We start from the raw sequence: 25,020 nt of genomic DNA on the forward strand, positions 1-25,020 counted from the left end.
TTTTGAAGCTTCAGGGACGTCGTTTCAAATTGGGCTTTTCTGATTGCCCGAGGGGCCAGATTAAAACACGAGCGTAGCGAGAGAGAGAGAGAGAGAGAGAAATTCCTTGAATAAATAACTATTTCTAAATTAAAATGCTGATTTCCCTGATCAAATAAATTTTACAATTAAAAAAACGAAACTAACTACCTACAGAGGAAAATAAAATGATAATAAAAGAAAATAACTCAATGTTTGTGAAAAATTGTTATTTAAACTTACTATTCTGTTAAAAGTAGCACTAAGAAGGAAAAATACGTATATTACATGAATCTAATTACAGTCAATTACAATTACAATCATAATAATTGCTTAATGCTAATATGTACCACAGTTATCTCGGCTAACGCCTCGTGCTTCAAACTTCGGTCTCATACCTGAAAAGTAATCTGACAACGATACTCATCATATAAAAATAAATATTACTGTCGGGGAGATAATTAAATGTTAGTGTAGTAAATACCAAGTGATCCATCAAATTGTCGAGAAAACGTACCGAGATGAGTCAAAAATGGAGCTCTGCATTATTACCGTTTTTGTTGCTAGACAATGTCAAAACTCGTATAATTTATTACAGCTTTTACGAAAGGAAACAGTATTACCTACCTGCACCTTAATTCAAAACCAGATTACTTTAAATTTTTCTTAATTTGTACAACTCCAGCATATTTGCACCAGACAAAAATTTTGATAACCCTCATATTACGACCAAACACCTCAAAGTTTAACTTAGATGAGGGACTTTGTGCTCTTATTTCCACTCGTTAAGCACATAAGAAGCTCAGAACAGCTACTCACCAGACCGTTGAATTCTAATGAAGACGCTGGCAGGATTTTATCTGTACCAGTTCCGCCTATTATCAATTACGAAGAAATTAAGAAATGTTCTCAGTATTATTTTTTTAATCATCAACAATAATTTTAAAAAATAACACTTTTTCCTTTGATACTTTGTAATAAAAAGTGGTAAATCGCAACTTTTGGCCCGATTCAGGAACATCCCTACAAAATTTATTTTATACAAACTTGAACAGGAACAAGTAGACTTGAGAGTGCACCTTTGATACGACATTCTGATTGAAACAAAATGGAAACAGAGAGACTAACGATAAATCTTCTCACTCAGAAATATATACTTTGCCACTCGAGATTCTTCAAAGGGCAGAACTAAAATCGAATAGAAAAAGAAATAATGTAAACATTTGAACATACAGATGGTAATAAAGTCTTATTTAAACATGGAACACGTGAAATTACGAGTAGGTAGTGCAATTCGTGAGGGATGCTCTTAAGCCCAAGATGGAGATAAAGAACAACTTCCGAATTCTAACCCGAGTGTAGTAACTCATATAATTTAAGCGACCATAACTATTATCACTGGTGCAATGTTGATAAAACAGCGAGTGTAAATTTTACAATTCGGTTAACGACCATCTTGGTGTAAATTTTGATGGCCATCTCGGAAGCGCTTAAGGACGATTATGGTTATTTCAGACGCTGAATTAACCACCCCTAATTAATGTACTACTCATAGGCCCACTATTACCCCGACTGTCATACCCCGCTAAAAGTTTAATTTTACAATGCATCCGCTCCAGGAGCTTCCAAGTGGCGGTGCCGCATTTAAATTTCATTGGCTCGTATGGTTGGCGTTCAGAATATTCCGCCACTCGAACCCTGCCACTCCTAATATTTAAGAGGGAATAATAAAATGTCCGAAACTCGGTGGGCACTACGCTCTCATTAGGGCGTATTTATTTTTAAAACATGTGCAAATTCGCAAATGTGGCTAATGCGGGAGTCAGGTATTCACGTTTTTAATTAAGCCGACACCGAGAATGGAATCCTTTAATTCCGGCGATAAAATATTCAATTACAATTTGTAAATCGCGATTCCGAGGGGGGCCCATGATTACGACGTTCCACCCGGAGTCGAGTAAATAAAAGCCGTGCACACTTGGTGGTATTTAAGCGGCCAGATTGATCGGTAACATATTTTACCTTTTGAGCCTGCGGGACAATTTATTTGGTAGCAATTGTGCGTAAAGTTAATTTATGGGGCCATTCAGCTTAGTCGGAGTTTACAACCTGAAATAATGCCGATTTCATTTACATTCAGCAGCTGTAGACGGCGATATAGAGAAAAAGTGGGGAATTATACTCGAGATTTGAAGGCGATGCCGTACAAGAAGAGGTATTTTAGAGACTCCGATTCGACTCCGGAGGACCGATTAGCGAAGAGAGCTCGTCGAAATAAAAATAAAAACCCCTCTACCTTTGTCATTTGCGAAAGCTGCGCTAATGCAGTAACGAATCAAGAACGCTACGTTTCAATAATAATTAACTGGAAGATCTCGCTCAGAACAGCACTCGTCAGGATGAGGAAAAATCAACTGCAGAAAGCCCGGTTACTCAACGGGATATATAAAAATTATGAAGAATACATCATTAGCCTGAAAGCTATGCGAAGGGAACTTTTCAAATGCAAATTCATGCAGATTTAACGTTTTTGTGTCAACTTAGCTGCGAATATATTCATTTTATGATAACTCATTACGGCCAAATTCAATTATATTTATTCAAAACTTTACGATATGATAAAATTTTTTAGCGTGAATGTTATTTTTTGTCAGACTCGCTTGAATATTGTATTATTCAATTTGCTGGCCTACCATTCAAATTATCATTTGTTATATTCCAGGTGAACGCGATTTTTTTGTGTAGATTGTTTGCAACATAATTTACAAATTATTACAGTCTAATGATCAAACACACAACTCTTTTCACTGAAATAATTAACCGGAAAACTGAAATGCTGAAACAAACAACTTTATTGGTTCTGAATATGTTTGTGTTCAACAGAGAATAGCCCCATCATCTTTTTCAGAATAACGCTTTAATCATTTCACTAAAACGTGTAGATTTATTTATTTACATATTGTCTGAAATTTTAACATTACACAGTCCTTCCTTTTCGACGGTTGCGCGATTTAACGGTTTCAAAGTTAAAATAATAGCTATTACAGCAACATTTCAACACTTGACACGCGCCCGACACCTGCTAAAGGTGGACGCTCACTAGCCCGCATCGTACGTATCTTATTCATTACAAAAAATATATATCGTTGCATTTATTTTAAACGTGGACGCAACACGCCTTGCATAAACTGTTTGAAAGAGAATGAAGATAACGTTAAAGTGAAATTAAGAATTAATAGACAATTCTGTTATCCAAATGGCAATAACAATAATAAGATTATATTAGATCTAATTGGGATCAAATATACAATTCTTTACAAAAACAAGTCATCAAAAGGGATTTTCAAAATATCTTTTCACGCCACACTGAATAAGTAATCAGAAACGTTTCATATTTAAAGAAAACAAAAATCTACAAACGTGTAGTGGTTATTACATAAATCTCAACTTTTTGTAGAATTTGTGCGTTAATAAAGTGTTACTTAACATTCGTGTTTCAAAAATAGAGAATAGAAACAGAACCAACCCAGGACGTGAACTTATATGAAGCACAACAATAGAAACATTTATTCTAATCTTGTAACATATTATAGGGAGATATAGAGCATTTGTATCGGATGTTCATTTATTTTCTGGTCAAAGTTGGCGTTGAAGAGTCGATTGTGAACGCCTCAGCTGTTTAAATCTTACCTCAGTGTTTGCGTTTTTTGTGTTTTTACAGGAGTGGTAGGTTCACAATCGACTCTTCAACGCCAACTTTGACCGGAAATTTAAATGAACACCCGTTATTAATGTACATATCACTTGTCCGCTTTTAACTAAAGAATTACTGAACAGATTTTCATGAAGTCTTGACCAATAGTTGAAATATTTTTTAACTTAAGTTAATATACACAAATTATTTACCACTTTGAGAGGGAGCCAAGTAATAACGAAAAACGTGAATTTTTGTAGCATTCAAAGCGGTGGCTTAGTAACCGGATATCTAAACGGCATCCTAAAGTAGAGTTCATTAATATGAATTTATGATAATGACAAGCAATCAATTTGTGTGTGTGTGAAAACTACTGCATCTTTTTATATAATTCAATCAGATATACCTAGTTGTAGTTAAATTTTAAGTAAAAAATATTTCCGATTTCTACACATCTACACACCAATAACTCCTTTGGGGTTTTGGATAATTGGGCACACTTTGGCAGGGTTTTTATTTTTTTTTGTTAATTAATTCACATAAATTCAATGTTAATTTATTATGCGTTTTATTTTCAGTGTTTATGGTACACATATCAATCATCATAAATATTACATTCCGTTAATTAATAAATAATAATTTTTCATTAAACGGAACATATCTATCGAACTTTGGAAAACATGTATTTCCATTATGTCACGATTTAGATCCATTTTATTAATGATATGAAAGTGTAGGTTCCATTTGACAAATTATGGAAGTAAAATTGTTATTCATTCGGTTACATTTTCTGATAAATCATGTTTTATTTAAAACCATCAAATACATTACGGTTTAAACCTCCAAAACTTATTTGCATCATTACCAAGTAACTGCATTTAAATAATGAAATTTAAAAAAATATACAGGGTGTCTCAGCTAAGACTTTCGAGCCTAATATCTCGGTTATTTGCCAACGGATTTTTATGAAATTTAAAATGCAGATATTTTAGACCGTGAAGGTTCAATTAGTAATAATAAAATTATCTCAAGTTAAAAAATGTAATTTTAACACATGTTTCCTTTATCGAAAATTATGCGCGATTATTATTAGATTGTTAAACATTAAAAAATAGTGGTCTACACAAACAATTAAGTAAATCACTTGTCTGATTCAACGAAAAGATTAGATTTTGTCGTTAAAAATTTAATGTAAAATTTGAAGGTATTTGAGCAGTTACCTTCTGAAACAATTGATAATTAATTGCCAAGCAACGTTTTGTACACCCTTTAAAGTCTGTCAAAATTGGGCGCACTTTATTTGAAACGTTAAATTGTGAAAATTTATTAAAAATACTCTAAAAATAGACTACAGCGGCAGAAATTTCAATATTGTTGAAAAAGGAAAAAAAAATTGCCTATGGAGGGTGTAAGAACTTCAATGGCACAGTTCGTTTTCTCGTGGAACACTATCCAAATGTAGGCTTTACAAAATGTAAGGTTAAGAGAGTCGTCAATTTATTTGAAGACACAGGAAGCGTACGTGAACTAAATTACCTTGCTAAAATATCCCGATCGTGTTTTAGTCCTTTATGGAAGAATTAAAGCATCCAAATGTTGTCTTTAACTCTGTAAGTGTTTGTAAGGTTAGCAAGATAAACGTCAAATATGTCACCTGCCCTTCTGCGAAAAGGGATGACCAAAATTATGCAAAATTGCGCGTTTGTTTCATACGCGTCTACGTTTTTGCATTTGCAGCCACGTTTAACACAGTTTTTTGCTTTTTTCTTGCAAACCAGACATCTTTCAAGGACGAGTTTTTCCCTACAGCATTTTTTATTGACGATTAATTTTTTGATATAAATCTTAATTGATTCAACATTTTAAAAAGGCACGTAAAAATTACGTTTTTAAGACCTGGATGATTGCATTAATGGGATTTTATTCTTCACCGTCTGCATTTTAAATTTCACAAAAATCCGCTATAAAATAACTGAGTTATTAGACTCGAAAGTCTTAGCTGAGACACCTGTATGTATAATGACTACATTCGCTCCACGTAATTTCTAACACTTTCAAATTGCACAGATTGTAAAAACCCCGGTTCACAGTTGAGAGCACTACGAAATACGATTTAGCACTCAACTACATAATCCGAACAAACATTAAAGATTTTGAAGTTAATTGCAGGAAAAACATTATGTCGAAGTTCACAAGCTCAGATTTAGAAAATCTGCGAGTTTTTGCGAGGCGAAATTTAAAGAAAAATGTTAATGAAGGGCCTCCAACGAGCCACTTTTACCTCAGCGTAACAGTCAAGGCCTGGCAGCCCCCGCAAACAGGAACCCTCCAATTTGAAATGGAAATTGTCGGCTAGGTCAGCCTATCCCTTGTACGTATGTACTCGTACGTACACCCATCCTTACTGCGGAATTTGGCAACCATGACCTCGTTCCGACGGACCCCAAAAAAAAAATACTGCTCCGTTTTCAACCCCTTTTTATCACTGAAAAAGTTCGCATAAATAACGACGTTAATTCGGCTTGATTAGCGATGATTTTTCCAAATAAATTTCCTCGAGGTTGTGGTTATTTCGCGGCGACCTCAAGAATAGTAATTTATTCATGTTTGAAAATGTTCAGTTAACTTATTACTCATAATAACCAAGTTTGTTCGGTTCAAATGGGATTTGCGCGAGGGAAAAAAAACTTATTTTAGATAAAACCGTGACGTGTCTGAGTTACAAATTTTCTTTGTTTTCTCGGTTAGTTTAAGACACTTTCATGCGCTCGTCCCGTTAAATTCCCGGAATTATTAATCCTTTGGTGTAAGCAACGTCTTCCAGAGACTAACTAGACGCAATTATGAAAATAAATAACAAGAGATACCTCGAGATGGAAACATAATACCTACGTACGTCTAAATAATTTTACACCGATAGCAATTAGCTTCATCTATTTTCGTACAACACAATAACACTTGTCAAGGATAATATTTTCATTAACAACAACAAACTATTCCGCTTTTGTAACGTAAACTAGCCATTAGCTAAAACAAACAGTTCGTCATTAAATCGAAAAATTTCAATCAGAAAGTATCGAATCAACATCACTAATTCAGACGGATCGAGAGCCTAATTAATTATTTAATTGTTTAATTAAACTACCAAATAGGATGTAGACAGATGTCTGTTATCGGTTTTACCCGTGAAATGGCGTAGCATTCGATTAACCTGCACAATATTATAATGCAACATAAATAACACCATGCGATAATTACGATTTTGTTTAACTTTTCAATGCAATTAATTATCTATTGGATTTGTGGAAATACGGGCACCCCAGGGCTCACATTTTCATCAGATATTGCCTGATCACGATATTATTATACATATACGTGGCGGAATTTCCCCACATTTTTTAATTAATTTCCAGCATGCCAATTATTTTGCAATTCCCGACAGTTAATTATAAACGTTAACAATTTTTTAATAATAATTAAGTCGACATCGTGCAAGCTACCAAACGTACACCCAGTGATTCGACTACTGGCCAAATCGTCTCACATTCGTAAAATTAATTATTACGAATTGAATAAAAAGAGTTTCCGAATTAATTAAATCTTTCTTTATTAAACAAGAAAACGAGTTGTTTATTCATCAGATTCTAATCTGTTTTCAGTTGCAGACATTCAATTAAATACAAAAAAATTACACACTTTCAGCGTTATCCGACTCTAAAGCGAATTAATAAAAAAAATATATGTATATACTTTGCATTCTCCCGGGGAAATTAAGCCTTGTGGCCATTTTGTTTTCTATCTGGTGGTACGTTTCTGATCAAAAATTCTCTTTGCTTAATGAAACCTCCACCGGCCCCTGTATTTTTACTACTCAAAAAACATCACCAGCACGAATTTATTTATAAAACACGTTATAAAAATAATTGATGTTTTCCATTGAAGTTTCCGGAGTAGTGTTGTGCTCATAAAAATTTAAACATTACATTTAATATTTATTTTTGGATCGGTTTAGCTCGAAAAGTCATAAAAGTGTGCTCTATTTTTATGGATCCATTGAAATTTACAAAAATACAACTTTCATTCAAAAAATTAACTACCTAACAACCATTATTTTTTATTTATTACGAAACTGCATTTTATCTAAAATAATCTATCTTCCATCGTGAGCTACCACCAGAACTATCTCTTTGACACGCCCTCAATTCTCAAAGATGCAAAGTTCGTCCAAGACGTGCAATTCGATGTCTTTCAAATTATTGATCGAAAAATAGTTGCCCCGTCTACTAATTTCCCGGCGCAGACAACGAAAAAAAAACTCTTTTACTTGGCACCCATCATCTGCTGACGCTCACTCTGCGAAAATATTTTCTGCAACCGAGTGTCTCTACAATAGAAACATGAATAAAACATATAACGAAAAAATAAAGAAAGAAATATAGAAAATCTGCAAAGCAAATTCACGGTGCAACAACATCCAACCATTTACCAATTCCCCGGTTTTGAATATGTAATTACCTTTTAAATGCCGCTACAATTCCTCCAGAGTTGAACAAATAATTCGCCTTCCGAATATTTTTAAATGGAAGATTGCTCGTTTTTGTGAAAGTTGCGTGATAGGATTATTTTCTTGAAAACAGCTGACTGGCGCGACAGATGCCAATTCTATAGATACCCATCTAATTATACCTGCTCCAAGAAACGAAGTTTTAGAACTTCCTTAATTATTTAGTCCCCTCGACTGTGTGTTTGACGTATTAATATTCATTGTGTGAAGTTTTTGTTTATGGGGGCATCATAACGATAAAAACTTCCTCCCTCGATTCAAATACCAGAGAACAAATCAAACCGTTTCTTAATTACCCACGCGAAGAGCTCGAGGGAAGGAAATTAAAACTTGGAAAAATGGCGCGCTGTCCCTTTAACAGCAACGAAATGGCGACCCCACTGCAAATATAAAAATCACCATGCCAAATATCGCCCTTTTATAGAAGAATATTTACGTGCGTCTGAAAAATTTATACATTTTCAATTTGGTTTCCGTTCATGGAGGATCGGAAAAAAACGAAGGTCGCAATATCCTTCAGACATGTCCGAAAATCTAAATAAGTAAATAAAGTTGGGTCAGAAACTTGAAAAGTATGATATTCGGGGCGAATTTAATATAACTAATGCAACAATAAAACGGCGATCCTTTGGATGAAATTTACAATAGGAATCGCCACCGGTGCCAGTATTTATGTCAAGAATCCCTCTTATTTTCCTAAGCAAACGTAGCAGAAATACATTTTACAAGTTATTGAAGCTGTTCATGTCTAAACACTGCATTTTATTTTCCTCGTACGCCATACATTCTACTACCGCGACAGAACCCTTTTTCCCTTTGGACTTAAGGATGAAACGCACGAAAAGGAAAAGACCTAAATGCTCTCAAAATAAATATTTGATATAGTGTTGTTCCGTGTGAATCCGTTTTCTTTTCTTCCTACTATTTTAGATAATACTAGACGAGTCCGAAAGGTACAATAATTCGCCGTGCACATTTCAACGACTCCTACTCATGCGATATTGCCGCAATTATTATACACAAAAATTTTTACTGCACCGTAAAATAATATTATGTCATCTGGCACCTCGTAACGCATAATTACCTAAATATTTATGGGAAAATTGCCACCATCAATCAAAGTGTAATTGTACGCCGGGGCAGTTTTATATTTTCCGAAATGACCACTGCCATAAAGCATGGTCTGACACAAAAATGCTGGAAACTCGTCTCATTTGCTGGCTCAAAAAAGCTCCACCGTGGGATGTGTTTAAGTTTCTCATTAGCATAATTCATAAAGGAATCGAGGGAGTATGGAAGTTGCAAGTTCAACTGTTTTATTCAAAACTACTTTGGGAATTAAACCGGGTGAAAAAACAATAGGAGTCGACTCCTCGTTTTGTTTCGCGTTGACGAAAATGACGGTGCGAGTGTAATTGACAGCTCCTGAATTCTTTATGGGACTTCATCCGGTCGGTAGTTTATCTGAGACGACTTAACTGGCGCTTAACTATTTCCATTAATTTGGCAAAGCGGATCCATTTGCGGATTCGAGTTATTGTGGGCGGTCTTAAGAACCCGACTGTACTGTTTGTACAACTTGCCATGTCTGAATCTAATCAGCGTGAATAATAATGATTTGTTGAAATTTCGTAGCAAGAACCGATAATGATTTTACGTTTCGCAGCAAGGTGCTGCTTTCATTAAACCCCTCAAACAAAGAGATAATCCGGAGCATTGTACACAAAGAAAGTCAGACAAAACAGATAACGAGATGTAATATTCTGCACAATCAGCCGAGGTAACATACATTTTTTTTAACGCAAATTTTTACGTAATTGCTAATTTAGGTAATGAAACGTGGCGGTCCAGAGAAAATAACGTAGAAAATACAGATTTGGCCACGGGATATTGTACATATTTTTACGAAGATACTAATTCCGTTCGGTATTAATTTTAAATATTTTTATGCCAGAGGCCATGACACAATGATACTTCAAAATACCCATCCGTATAAGCGAAAATATTTGCCGAAACGAACACAATGGAATTTCGTTGCTAATTAATTTTTTTTTTTTGTTATTTCATATAACATTTCAACAACAAAATATTCAAACGAAATATCTAAACTTTTTCACCGATGATGGACGTCCAGTTTTCAATCAGCCCTGTTCGGATTCGATTTTGAAAAAACAAAAAGTCCGCCGGCGTTTGTTTAACGTTCCGATCTAATAATATCCAGCAGAATGGATTAATTTTAACTTTGACTATCTGAAAAATGCACATTAACGTCTACGTTAATGGTCAAACGTTCTGCATGTTTTAAATATACGACTTACTATTTTTGAATGTAGCTGGACTTTTGTTTGGGTCAGTTCGCAAATAAACGTCGATCAAACAATGACAGCAGTGTCGGCGTTCGGTTAAATTGAAAAATAGAACGCCGTCATGTGTCCGTTTTGTGCATTGTGCACGTCTTATTTCGATATTTGAATAAATTGTCAAGTGGTGGGTATTGCCTGGAACTCATTTATTACATGTCAAAATATAAACTCCTCTGAAAGCCAATTTATTTTTTCGCACGCGCGGCGCACGATTTCCTACATTTCCTTTGAAAGGAATTCCCCTAAAAGCGTACCGGAGACACTCCTGCTACACACATTTTAACTTTTAAAACGTATGACTGAACCCGACAGGTATAAAGCTAATATATACAAACATGCAGAGACCTTCCATTGTGAATGTACGTTGAATCGTGAGCCCTGTTCCACTCGATGTTTCGATTGTACATACTATAAAATGTAACAATTGAACCGCAACTACGGCTCCTTAAAATGGACCAACCGGTATAATCCTTTTCGAAGTGAATTTTAACAAATGAGCTATCCCTCACACAAGCGAATTCGAAATGTGAGCTTCGACAAACGTCCCTGTGTACAAGGTGATCAAAAAGAAAATAAATCAAGAGCGCTAACTCATCTTTTGTTTTATCGAAACGTTTGTCTTGGTTTGAGTCGTACGCATAATTATACTTGCTATGCACAGTCGCTTTATTGGTTGCCTACCTCTCGAAAAATCTAGTATCCTTTAATTAGTTATTAATCATTAATGCTTTATCTTCAATGGTAAACCCCATTTTATCACTTATTCTGGGATAATTGTTGCTTACAACACGTCTGTAAACTTTGTCGAAAAGTTGTTTTCTAAGTTAACAACAACACACCGTTGCTTTAAAATTAACGTTTCTTTAACATTTCAGCCAAAAATCTCTAGAAAAGATTAATTTGATATTTCTCAGTATAGCAAGTCAGCTTTAATCATTAAAATAACCAACTGGGTCTTCAAATAATACTTTTAGAAAAATGCGATCTGTTTTTCTTTTCTTATCTTGATTTTAATGCGGATTTATCTTTTAACATAATAAAATATTTTTCGAAAAATTTTTCAGCATTTTGAATAAGTTTTAATGTTCCGGACTGGTCAAGTTCTTTCAATATAGCATAGTTAAAAGATTAAGACTCATTCATGTGGAAGACAAAAGTCAGATTTTTTTAAGACAAATTTAGAATAATTGATTAAGAAAGATTCTTTACCTACTATCAGTACATAACGTCAAACTTTGTACATTCATTTGAATGTCGTAATGACATACTTTACCGCACTAGTGTGGTAAAGTACAAGGTAAAATGGTTGTGCTTTTTGCGTGATTTGGTTGGTATTAACGCCATTATGTGTTGCAATCTCGACGTTCAAGGAAATGTTTTCTTGGTTTGTATCGTGTATGTATTTTCGTAATAGTTCAGATATGTGACAAAAGTGATAAATGTTTTCAGCCTAGTGGATTCTGTAATATAAATTTTTCTCATTTAAAAATTATTTTTTACGATAATAATGGATAATTGATAGTAGATAAAACGTTACAAAATATTCGTATAGTGACTTATTATTATCATACTTGTTCGTAACTATTAACGTATCGGATTCTAACATTTAATCACAGGTTACGATTGAGGGTTTTTCTCGTCAAAAATAAATAATTAAAAAATATTTCAAAACGTTGGATCCTTTCTTTAGAGCAATTAAAATCCATCATTGAGGGAATTCAAATGACAATAATTCATCCTGCGAGTAAAATATAGATCGTATTTCTTTCAACATTGTCTTTCGAGCAACAAAACATATTTTCGATTTTTTTTTTATTTAATTTCATACTCATAAATTTCGTACTCGTAAATCTGCTTACGAGTGAGGTAAAAAATCAAATGCTCCACAATCGTTAATCTGTCGTCGCATTTATCTTTTCAACTGATTGTTAAACATTGCTTGACATTTTTGTCAAATTTTGGGTCTACCACCAATGGACTCATGAAAATTGTTCAAGGTACGCGATTCAGATGATAATAATTCGCCTCTTGAATGCTAAAAACTCTGGCTTTTGTACCATCGACAAACACCCTTGAAGAAAAAAGTTTCTTCAACGATTCAAAATTTTAGGCACTCTTCAGAAAAGTTCCAACATGCTCAGTATTCCACTTGGTCATCTCAAAGTTGCTAGTGGACGTCTAATCCGTATACATATAGTACTCCCAGAACTCTAACGTTTTATGATAGGCAATACTAATAACGAGGGGATTAGTAGTAGTATTTGACACCTCCTAGTGAGAAGAGGATCACTTCGTCCAAGAGAGACTACCTGGTACCGTCTGCCCTCTTTCTGACCTGACCTGACCCACACTTAAAGTTCTGTTTATTTACGGCCATTTCCAAATTCTTTGTTAATCTGTTTAACTTCATAACGATATTGCCTATCATAAAACGTTAGAGTTCTGGGAGTACTATACTTCGTTCCTCTCACTGACGTGATTTTTTTTAGATATATTTTTTCAAATTTCCCTTTAATTTCGTCTTATTTGTCAGGTCCGGCCTTTGATTGTTTGTATTGTCTCTTCGCTTTTGATGGTTTTATAAAATATAAATATTATTTCAACAGTATTTACCAACTAGTGACACGCCAGATGTTATACAGAATGTTAGTTTTTCCGAATTAAAATTGATGGGAGAGTTTTGAAATCGTCCTATTTTCAAAATATTCTTACGCTACAAAAATAAAAATGTATAACCAACAGGCTTTAAATTGTTATCGGTAGGATTTTTAATAATTAATTTTATCGTTTTAGTCTCGCCCGTTACAGGTTCTGGCTTGTCTGCACCCAATACACTTTTGATAAAAAAAATTGTTGCTGTTTCGGCTTTTCTCAATTATTTTTCAAGATGATGTAAGTTTCTAACTAACAAAGCTAGTGAACAAGCTTCTTTGTAGATCAATACCGGAATGTAAAATATCTTGAAAACAAAAGGAACTTGGGTGTACGCAGCTTTTTGCTGATAAATTATTATCAGACCCCGCCACAACCCTTGTACACATTTCAGTGAAAAACTCCCACTTCACTGAAAAACCAGGAAAACTACCCAGAACTAATTTCCACCGACACCGAGACGGATTAAAATTTAAAACAGAACTCGCATAAACAAACTTGTTCAGCAGGCTGATTGTCTGTAACTTGAGGATTTAATTTACTGGCGAACCATTAAATCCGAGGTAAGTGTGTCTATTTCTGTTGAAGTTTTAATTAAGTTAAAATGATTCCGATAATGCTATTAGGCCGTTCCTTCTTCTTGAATATTTCATTGCAAAAACGGTCGCCACTCGAACTAAATTGTTGCCGGGGGAAAGAAGTGCGGCCATTTCTCCCTGGCGGAGTTGGGTAATGGAAGATTATACGTATGTTTGCCGTTACAATATGTATAATGAGGGTGGTCCCCGGAAACGTGTAATTCAATGTCGGCCGGTGTATTTATCCGGAGCGTTTCGCCTGCGATAATTTCCGGAGTTCTTCCAGCAAAACTCCTTATTTGCGTACGCGTATCCCCCGATTTTAATCATTCGCGACAGTCTGACGTGTACCCCGTTTATTTTTAACTGAACTGAACCGAGTAGTTTTAGTACAAGTCGATAACCGATTTCCTCCAACATCGACACGTTTCATCAACCGCAATGTCCCCTTCAGACACATTCTCTGACAAGCTCGTTTGAAAGATACCGGTACTAGCCAGTTCTACCCCACAGTATACATACATCAAACTCAAAAGAAAATTCTGTGGCGGTCGTGAAAAAGTAGGTAAGTCGAAAATGTTAATTTTTCAGGGCAACGATTCAAAATTCCACATCATTCCTAAAATCCTGTAATTAAATAGAAACTTCTTTCTACCTGTACTTGCTTTCAATATAAGTAAATTTTAAACTGTGAAAATCTGAATTATTTAACTCCATGATTTATTATTAAGGTGTAAACATCGTTAACTCATTTTTGAAATTATTTGACTTACCTACTTTTTCACGACCGCCACAGAATTATTCTGCACACCGCTAGTTCTTGTGTTGAATGAAATAATTCTCAAAACTCACTAGACGTTTACATACACTGTTTTTGAATGGTAATTGCGAGTTAAGTTATTTGTGTTAGTGCCGTTACTTGAAATAATATTTACGTTATTTTCTTGTGAAACGCGCGAACAATAACACAAACTTCTATTTTCACGTCAATTTCGAAAATTCTTTCAGTAAAACACAAGCAACACCGAGTGAAACATCACCTTTCTACTCCCATCGATTACGATAAATTTATACTGCATACTGGTAATATCTCACGGAGACATATTCAAATAAGCAAAATGGAGAGAAAATATCATAATTGTGATTAAGTGTTTCGGAACACATTCCATCCACGGATCAGAGATTTCCGTGAGTAAATTCCGAGCAATCTGGCGTCACTTACAAGAATGCCACTTTTCTTTTTCTGCCGTTGGTAATCCTACCACCGAATAACGACATCGCTGATAGACTGTAATTTACTTTGTGCCCCAGTATTTAATAGAGTGCCACGCTGAAAACTAAACGAAATTTAATTAATCCCGACATTTAGTCTGTCAAAGCTTTCAAAGCTATGACTAATTAGTGACTACGATAGGAATTCGTGTATTCCCAGCCATAAATATGTTCAAGCAGCGTATCTAAAAACGCGCTTCGCACCGGTCCCCCTGTTTTTTTTTCCTTTAATAATCGTGTCAGCCCGATGTGATACACCATTTCCCGCAGCTACGCCACTGAACAACCTCGCCGGACACCTGTTCATCCCCTGTCTTCGTTTTGCAGAGGTGTTCCCTTCGCCGCCGTCGTTTCGTTCTCGTCTTTCTCTCGTTCGTTGCTCACATCCGGCGCTTCGTGAGCAGTCGTCCAAAGTTCCGGTTAGGGATGACAGGCCGCTAGATTCTTAGGCTGACCCCTGTCATTGTTCTTGAGGAAGGGCCTTAATGTTTTACTATATTTGACTTGTATTGTAGAAAGTTGATATACGGACACCTATTGTTGCTTTTTCCCGTGTAAAAACTCATTTTTCCATGTTTTACGGTCAACTTTCTGCCTTGTTCTGTGCGATTTTTCCGGAGTAACGAGCCGGTCATGACGTTTCCCCACCCCTTCATCCGACAAGGAAATAATCAGGATTTCGCACAAAGAAAAACCAAACCTTTCCGTTGTACACCGAGGAGTATCGCGAAAAATACAAAGTGTATTATGTTTTGTTAACAATGGCCGCATCGCACAGTCAAAACGTTTCAAAGATGGCGACGGTACAACAAGAAATTTTGAACAGCTCGTTCCGGGTAATAACAATAATTTTCGAGAAACTCCCGTAACAAAATCCATTTATAAATTGGTCGGCGGCATCTTCGCGAACATTCTGATTAACTCCAAGACGTCAAAGGCCTGTGAAGCTAGCTTCCGACGCACATTTACTTAATAAAACTTTTTGTTAATTAGACACATCGACTCGCAACGGTCTCCGTAATGGTCCAGGCAGACGCTACATCACTTAACAATATTCTAAATAAATTTAAATTAAACAACAGTACTCACCCTTAATAGAATATAAAGTCAATTTATTCGAAATCTTGGCGAGACCGTCTCTCTTTTTCCAACCCTTGCACCCCGAACATGAAAGAGAGCGTGAGACGTATCCTAAATAACCCAGTTAAGAATAAGCAAAGTATAATATGCTATGCATACTTAATGCCCGTGAAATGTTTTACTCATAATTCTATTACTGAGCCAGTAAAATATCGCAGGGAATATTTTACACTAAATAAAGCGCCGTTTATGGCATGCAAATTGTTTTCGTTTTCGTCTTTTTTCCCCTTTCTTTTCGTTTCTTTCTCTCGCGACCACCTCCACCTCCGATCGGAAAACGGGCAAAAACACACTTTGAACGGGATAACGCCATTTAATGTAACTCCCGAACATACTCGCTGTAAATTAAATTTTATTTTTAGCACTCCTGACGAGCAGGAAACGGCAAACCAACCGCTCGCGCCCAGTGATATGACTGTATCCATTTAAAAGGAAAAGTTAAGACGAGGAGGAGAAGGAAGAAGCCAAAGTGACTGAACCGGGAGGTTAAGTGACTGTGATGCGTTCACATATTTTAAACAAAAATTACATTTTTACCTCAAAGAGGTGAAATTGGGTTATTTTTGACACCGGTGAAAAAGGAGTCGGTTTGAAGAGAGCGTTCCCCTAAAACATGACGTTTCGCAATTCTAAACAAAAAATAGTTATTTGTATCACAAGGCTAAAAAATGCCATTTTGCAAGTGCGAGCACGGTGCGTCAGCCGAGGCGCCACAAGTGCGCAACGAGGCACAATTTTAATTGTCAAATACTAAAAGTCAAATTAAATTCAATTTTCAAAGATTGTTTTTTCTTGGTATAGTCGTGGGGAAAGTATAGTCTTCAACTCGCATATAATGGTTATTATTCAAGAGGATGAAAATTTCAACACGAGCCGTAGGCGAGCCATCATTACACGCTCGTTGAAGAATGTACTAACTATTCTTCCATTTTTTTTTGATTATTTATTTTTATTGGTAACATAAAAGATCCAAGAAGCGACTGATACCACAAAAGTCATGACGATTTAGACGAATGGAAAATCGGTAAGTATTTTCTAGACGAGGCCGAAAAACGAAATTGCAATGGGATCGTGCACGTGTAAATATCAACAATTTATTTATACATCCGTCGTACGTTGGCTTGGACGACTCAAGATCCAGACCGAAACAAGATTAACGCCGGGACTAAAATTCTATTTCTGACAAATTTTAACACGACAGTTGATTTACCTTGCCCTAATTTATGGTAGTCTTAATTCTTAAAATTAGTAGATATCGGGTGTCGGTCCGCTTAATCTCAAATAAAATAGACTTCGGACGAATTAAATGAAAATAAAAGTTGTTTGGAAGTGAAACACTCAACACCGTCTCGAAACCAGAAATAGCTGCGGTTTTTTTCACGCCGCTAACTCACCGTGATATACAGTCCTGACTCAGAGATGCACCGTGGTACCGACTGGCGTTTCGTATAAAGTGGGACAAATTTCCGCGACCACTAACGCGTACGTCTTAAGGGAGGCAGTCGTAAAATTCGTCAAACTGTCATGGATTAAAGTTCATCTCGATATAGGAAATGCTTATGGGCCGTAGTACAAAGCACCTCACGAGACCCGTTCATTTTTTATTACGCATAGGTGGTGGAGGCCGCCACGATGAATTTTTAATAAAACGAAAAAAATACAGGCGAAAAGCAAATGACATGTTTTTATTGGCGTACAAAGAACGAGAGTCGAACATCAAAGAATTTGCAAGTTATTTTACTACGTATAGTGCCTCTTCGATGTTATTCCATCAACTGGAATTTTTTCTGCAAATTATTCTGCGCCTCCTTTTGTCGTTGTTCTTACGCAATTTCCTTCGAATAGACGGATTGCTTCTCGAACATTATGAAAAGATGGGAATAGACGTCGTCTAGGAGCTATCCCTCGACACAATAATGTCGCCGAAGGAATACCAGTGAGTCTTTCGCTCTCGTCGAACGTTTAGATACGAAAATCGTCGCTTTTTATTCCATTTTACGGTATTGTGCGGATGGATTTTGCAAAGTTTCGCACCGACGCCGACTACCTATTTCTCATAACTTTCTACAACTCCTAGTGGAAATTGGCCGTTAATTTCACGAGTCTGTAAATAGGCAAGTCGATATAACGAGACCGCCATCACAATTACGACCTTTTCATCCTGGTGCTTCGGAAATATTATTGGTCTTCGAGCTTCAATAATTTTATTGTAACGGGATGCATCAAAAGAATACCATTCTTTGAGCCCGGAGTGTGTTTTTCTCTAATTTAACGACAATGGGGCTGTTATTTATATTTCGCATCAAGTGTCTTCAGTCTGATGATCCCATCGCAGCCCCCCTTTTCCGTACGCTTCACCGAACCCTTAACATTTAATGAACTCTTCAATGTTCACCCGTTACAACAAATGGAATTATTCCTAATCCCCTCGCATCTGCATGTTGTAAGTTAAGTGCTCGCACGGAATACGGGGATGTTTTAGTTTTTTTTCCAAACTGGATTCTGCAGGGATTATTTCGTCCCGTTTTAAGCGGTTAATGTGTTGCACTAGGAACCGACCGCGTTACGATGCAACCGAGTGAAAATCCCGTAAGAAAATGATTTTCCTTCGAAATATTCGTACTGTTGGTGGGAAATTTCCATTTCTGTGATTTTTTTCCGTCTCGAGCGTGAAAGAAATCGGAAAAAATATGTTAAATCCATAGTTTTCCTGTTCGGAACGAATGAAAATTTGTGTAAAAAATATGCAAATTCAGTTAAATTGGTGCCGAGTTTAAAATCGCTCGGAGGAATTGAATTTATATAAATTTAGCTTGAATCTAAATGCGACTCGAATGAACAGAAACCGGGAAATATTTTTGATACTTGAACGGAAAAATCGACTCGAGTTTGTGTATGCTAATTTCAATGAGCAACGGAGAAAAACCGTCGAAAACAGCACACGAAATCGGACGATTTTTACAAATAGGGGCCCACGCGCAGTTCACAGAACACGAAACAGCAATTGCATGCTCGTGGTATTATCGGTATCAAGTTTATCCCGAAAAATAAACTTTTTGAAACGAAATAGAACAGCACTGAATCAGTCCTGTGCAGTGTAAATACGGGAACAAAAAAATTCCAAACGAAGTAATTAATAAGAATTGTAATTGCAAACAAACTCGTTCAGTCGGAATTATTATTGCCCCAGCATTCGAGCTGGAAATTATACATTTTCTCTTTTTGAAAGACTGCTTGTTGACATCGCTGCAATATTAATTTTTGTCAATTATGGATACTATTAGTACTCCAATAATGACGCTATTGCCCGACGCTGCAATCATACTAGAGGGGAAATTTAAAAATTCACTTTTTCCTTTGTTTTGAAATCTATGCTATTCATATTCGTGCACCAGATGAATCCGTTGAATATTGATTCTGTGACAGTGGGTGCAATAATCATAATAAAAATTCTGCATTTCTATTAATACATAACGAACGCACTCATATTACATGTTTAGTCAAATCGATGTTGGTGTCACGATTGATGACCAAAGTACTGTTGTGTTGTCGTTTGAAAAAGCATTGTAATAAATACAGGGTCATTATTATAAATTATTATCCCATCGCAGTTGGCGTTGAAAACCCACACAAATTTGGAATGTGCCGCTAGCTTCGCAACGTTAGACAAACTAGTAGACAAATTTACACTACCGCCAGCAGCGCTACCTATCGGCGATGCTAGTCTCACTCATGTTATAAAGCTTACGGCACATTCAACTACGTCACCAACGCCTACTGGGATGAGACAATCATTTATAATGACCCCGTATTTTAAAACGCAACATTCATTTTTATTTTTATTTTTATTTCCCAAAAGATCAAAAGATAACGGAAGAATGCTATAGCAAGATTTTGGCGGAACTGACGAAAAATTCAAACAAAAAGCCTGGTTTAACAAAGAAAAAAATCGTTTTGGATCCGGATAATGTCCAGATAATTGTCATTCTAATACAAAAATCGCTAAGTGAAGTACAACTTAGTGACACATCCACTTTATTCGCCTGATTTAGGTCCGTCTATTTTAAAATCTCAAAAAATCCTTAATTGGACACAATTTTTCTCCGATAATGCGCTCAAAGTTATCGTTACACTTGACAACTAACTATTTTGAGGATCTTGGAGAATCTAATTTCTCGAATGAAGTCAAAATGGCGTCAGTTTTGTAAATCATAAACTAATCCAAATTAATTGATGATTAAAAACTTGCTGTTGCGTCAAAACTTACCTCGCTCGTCTTTTGTGCTATAAATTTTTGACTCTACAATCGGTTTTAACTCATCAGTGTTGGTTCTTACCGTATTATGTGATATTTCCATGATGATGCATAAACACATACTATTTACAGAACAAAATAATGGGACATAGACATTATTACCGCACGAATGTGAAGTGTGTACAACGCGGCCGTATCACACAAGTGCGATAATAATGTAATATCGCACATGTTGCGTACAAATTTTATCTGCGGCTGTTTAGAATTTTTTTTAAATCGTCACATTTTATCTCAATAAAAATTCAATTCAAAGTAGAAATACACGCCAATTGTTTTCCATATCATATCAACACCCTAGCAACTACATGAACAGTAAAATTTAGATTTTTTTTGCCTTTGTGAAAGTTTGCTAAAAACGTAGGTGTTCTTTAGACAACGATCTGCCTTCAGACACAAAGTTAGCAGTCTCAATCATTACCGAAAAATCGCGACTCAAATGTCAATTAACTTGTTTCGTTTTTTTTAACTTTACTTCATTATGCACGGTAAAATATCTACTACCGCATCTATCTGAAATGTCTCGGATTAATAGGATACATCGAAGGCAAAAATAATAACAAGGCTTCTTTTCAATATTCTTTTATTTATATTTTAGGTACAATAAAGAGCAACAAAAAAATACCAGAAAACAAGAGTTGAAATTATTGGGTCGATCACCGGAATATGTTGAAGTTCCTTAATAAAAATATTATCTCCCATTAAAAAATATAACAGCGTCGCTTAGTTACTAAAGACTTTTAGGCGGAAATTGTGCAACAACAAAAACGAGTCTAAATGTTGCTTTTAGTGACAATTACCGTAAAGTATGCGAATCGTTTGTTTCGGGCGGAAGAACTTCCCGTCATTTAAAGGGTGCAGACGTTTCGGGCCTTACTTTAAGGGTTAGAACGAGCCAACAAATTTTATGTTTTGCCTTTACGTCAACTTAATGCTTTCGCACAATAACCTCGACTCTAAGTCTTGATTTATATTTTGCCGTAGTTTCTTACGGCATAAACCGCAAACGGCCCGATACATATTCAGATAAAAATTGCCGCCGCAAAATCATTTTTCACACGATAATATCGAAATCGTACAGGTTCTGAACCGGGAGCGGTTGCATAATTGTCGAGGTAATAAAATACAGTTTAAATTTAAACCGTGATTGCTTCCACCAGTAGGAAATAATAAATTGGCGAATCGCAAGTGTAAATTTCTAACCGCCTCGCCAAAAATGATTAAATTTTAATAAACCCCAAGAAAATTATCCGACTCACTCGCCCCAGCAGCCAATTAATTTTTTGCAGACAGATCAATACAATTGCCTCGTTTTTGCAATTAACAAAAGTCGACGTGACTTTTCGAAAAAAAAAACGGTTCCGAGATCTCCCCCGGTAATTATCTTAACCAAAAATGCTACACCCACGCGCACAAACAACAAAATAAATAATTATCCTGTACGATTTGAAAAATACACCCCCACATGTATCACCATAAATTCGTGTTTACAGAACAAGGTTTGCAAAGTGGCTCCGCGGCATAATAGACAATACACCTGCGACCTGTTACGCCCATCAAAGGGATCGTTTCGTCACAACAACACTCCTACCAGCTGTCGATGGTCGATTATAACGTGCAAGCGAAAAACATCCCCCGCTAGGATGATATTTAAATCATGACGGGGTTGGAGCCTCGTAAAGTGGGGCAACTTTCAGAATTCGCAATGCCGCCTGGACATGGGTCGCGTTTACTGTTAATTGTCCTTGTAATAAGGGATAATAATACCCAATCCGCAGCGGTCCTACGCCAATAATAAGGGCGAATCGGCCGACTTGATCTCGATACCATTCTTACTTCGCAAAATCGAATTTAACATATTTCAACGCAACTAAATGCCAAGATTCCTTGTACTATTTACGAGCGTTTCTCAACATCTGAAGAATGCAAAATTGTGATTCACAGTCGCGAAGGTCCTTTCATAATTATTATTAACGTTGACGAATTGCGAGCGGAAAACTGGGACGATGACGACATTTTCGATTTTTTTCGAAAATAACGATGAATAAATTTGAGACACCACGTGCACCGCATGACCGCTTATTGTCACAACTACAACAATAACGATAAAACTGCCGTGCATGATAAAGTTTTTATTAGGGTCATAATTTGTTTGGAATTGTAGAATGTAGAGATCGCGGAGTTTTCCCTTCGAGAACTTAATCGGGCCCTTTGCAGCGGCGAAACGTTCAACAGACCGCGTCGGGAAGCTCCATTTTTAATAAAATTTGTTTTTAATAATTTATCGAAGTCAAAGTGAGCCATGGGGCTTTTTAAAATAAACATGAGTCAGGTCGCGAAAATAAAATCAAAGTCTCCGCGCAAAAATACAGCGGAAAAAAATTCAAATCGGCCGAGAATAAATTCACCCCCGGTTCGGTTTCGATAAACATCCCCCCAGATAAACCCACCTTCACAATGTAGCAAAATAGCCGAAACCAGGAGCAGACAGGCGAAAAAGCTCTTCGTCTCGTACATCTCTGAACAGTCCCTATTCGATTCGCACCACTACAATTATTACAACACAGGGAAACTTCTCGACATTCAAGAACCCACGTGACCGAAAGCTCAACTCACATTGTTAAACGGTACTCGTATCGAACGGCATCGAGTTTCTGATAACCGACAGATTTCGTCTTTTTATTCTAGCTTTATTCGTGAAGTTTTCAAGCCAGCGAAGTTCTATTTTAAAACTATTTCGTTTCGTTAAATTTAGCAGTTCGTGACACGACGGCCCGACTGAAAAATGGGTTATTAATCAGGGGGAGAGGTCGGGATTTTGCGAGAACACACAAAAAAAATCACATCAACGTAAAACGGGACGAGACGCGGCGAACGGGACAGTCCTGGACGGGGAACGAGCCCTCAGACATGTTAAGGTAAGCACAGACGAGATCGGCGGCCTCGTGTCGGTGCGCGGATTCGTTCGTTGCGCGTGGAGTCGGCGCGTGCTACGCAGACGACGTTCGGAACGGAACTGAAGACCGGCAGCACACAAAAGAACACCGCCGCCAACCTGCACAATTTACACATGCGCCCGAAATTAACAGGTGCCCGAGTGTGGTAGGCACGCTGTATGAGGCATTAACCGTAATAAATATTACATAATTACTGAAAAAGTGGACGGCGGACTGTCCCACCCGCCGAACGAATTTATGATTTTTCCCGGTTAATGGACGTCTAAAGCTCGGGGTTATTAAGTGAGAGTTAATTGATGAATTTATTATTTTGAAGCCGGTGCACGTCAAACGCGAACGGCTGTTTTTATCCGACACTGCAAATTGTTTGTGGCGGGGTGCATTTTTTATGAGGGGCTCTTCGACTCCTTTTTTTGGTGGGAATTGTCAAACGTCACGTGTCGGTTCGGACGTGAAAATTTCTGAGAGTTTAAATTAGTTTACCGCCAAAAAAAAAATCGCAAAGTTTTGAAGGGAAAACTGATTCGCCTTCTTTGCGCCTATTTGACAATTTTAGAGCTGTACATTTAGACAATCCACTCCCTTGACCACAGGAAGGCCATCCGGATCCGGGGCAGACCGACATAATACGTGGCATTCCGTTTAAGTCTCGGATTAGTCGGATTCATCATAATTTGAATATCAGCTCAATTCCACCGTTGCTCTTTTCTTCAACATTATCTAATGCTATTGATCTGATTTTCATAATTCAATGTGTGATGACGCAATCTCCATTATACCGAGTGGTCCAACAGTTACAATTTTTGCGATTACTCATTTAATAATTGTCCAAAAATTCTGAATCTCGGTAGGCACAATCTACAATTATTACTATTCTATGATTGAGCAATTGAACACGATCAACTTTTTTCAATTAAATTTGTGTGATGGAGCCGAGGATGGAGCTAACTTTATAGCGATTTAATTTCAAACTGGTCCAAATATTGAAAGTTTGTTTTCTCTACTAGTTACAGAGCTCCTCACTTGTTTTATTGTTCCACTTCCGACTTTGAATTATAATTAGGTAATAGTGAAAATTGCGATCAAATATCAAGTTATAGAAAGCTGGAATCCAAGACCGTTTATGGTAGGGCTCATAATGATGATGGCCCCAATAAATCTTTTTGACGCAGGGTGTCAACTCCCCCGAAACCATTTTTCAGGTCCGCACTTGTGAAATTCCAGTGTATTATAGAAATGATTCGCAGCAACACTACATAGAGCAAGAAGGTCGGCATTTCGACCGTTTATTGTAATTGATTTTTTTAAGTGAGCAATAACTTTGTGTACATAATCGATAATTCGGTTAGAAAGTAGGAAGGTCTATCAGAAAGAGAAGAAAAAAGTGGGGGTTGTCATTTCAAAAAATCAGTGTGACGTCATAGCTCAAAATAAACAATATGAGAAATAAAAATTCAGCGTTTTCGACAA

The 25,020-nt window shown here is 36.5% G+C and overlaps 1 protein-coding gene across 4 annotated transcripts in view; it reads right to left on the reverse strand.

Annotated features, from left to right (window-relative positions):
- nrm (neuromusculin) overlaps positions 1-23,630 on the reverse strand; it is a 242,354-nt gene extending 218,724 nt beyond the window's left edge. For 2 of the 4 annotated variants that reach the window (XR_011161798.1, XM_069057101.1), the window contains exon 1: positions 23,044-23,630. Coding sequence is in view for 1 of the 4 variants with exons in the window: in XM_069057101.1 (XP_068913202.1) it covers positions 23,044-23,110 (67 nt within the window). In the remaining 3 variants the exon portion in view is untranslated. The remainder of the gene's footprint in view (positions 1-23,043) is intronic. The other 2 variants (XR_011161817.1, XR_011161847.1) reach the window with 1 other exon arrangement.
- Positions 23,631-25,020: the final 1,390 nt, after the last annotated feature.

Source organism: Tenebrio molitor, chromosome 1 (assembly GCF_963966145.1).
Source record: "Tenebrio molitor chromosome 1, icTenMoli1.1, whole genome shotgun sequence".
Lineage (NCBI taxonomy): Eukaryota > Metazoa > Arthropoda > Insecta > Coleoptera > Tenebrionidae > Tenebrio > Tenebrio molitor.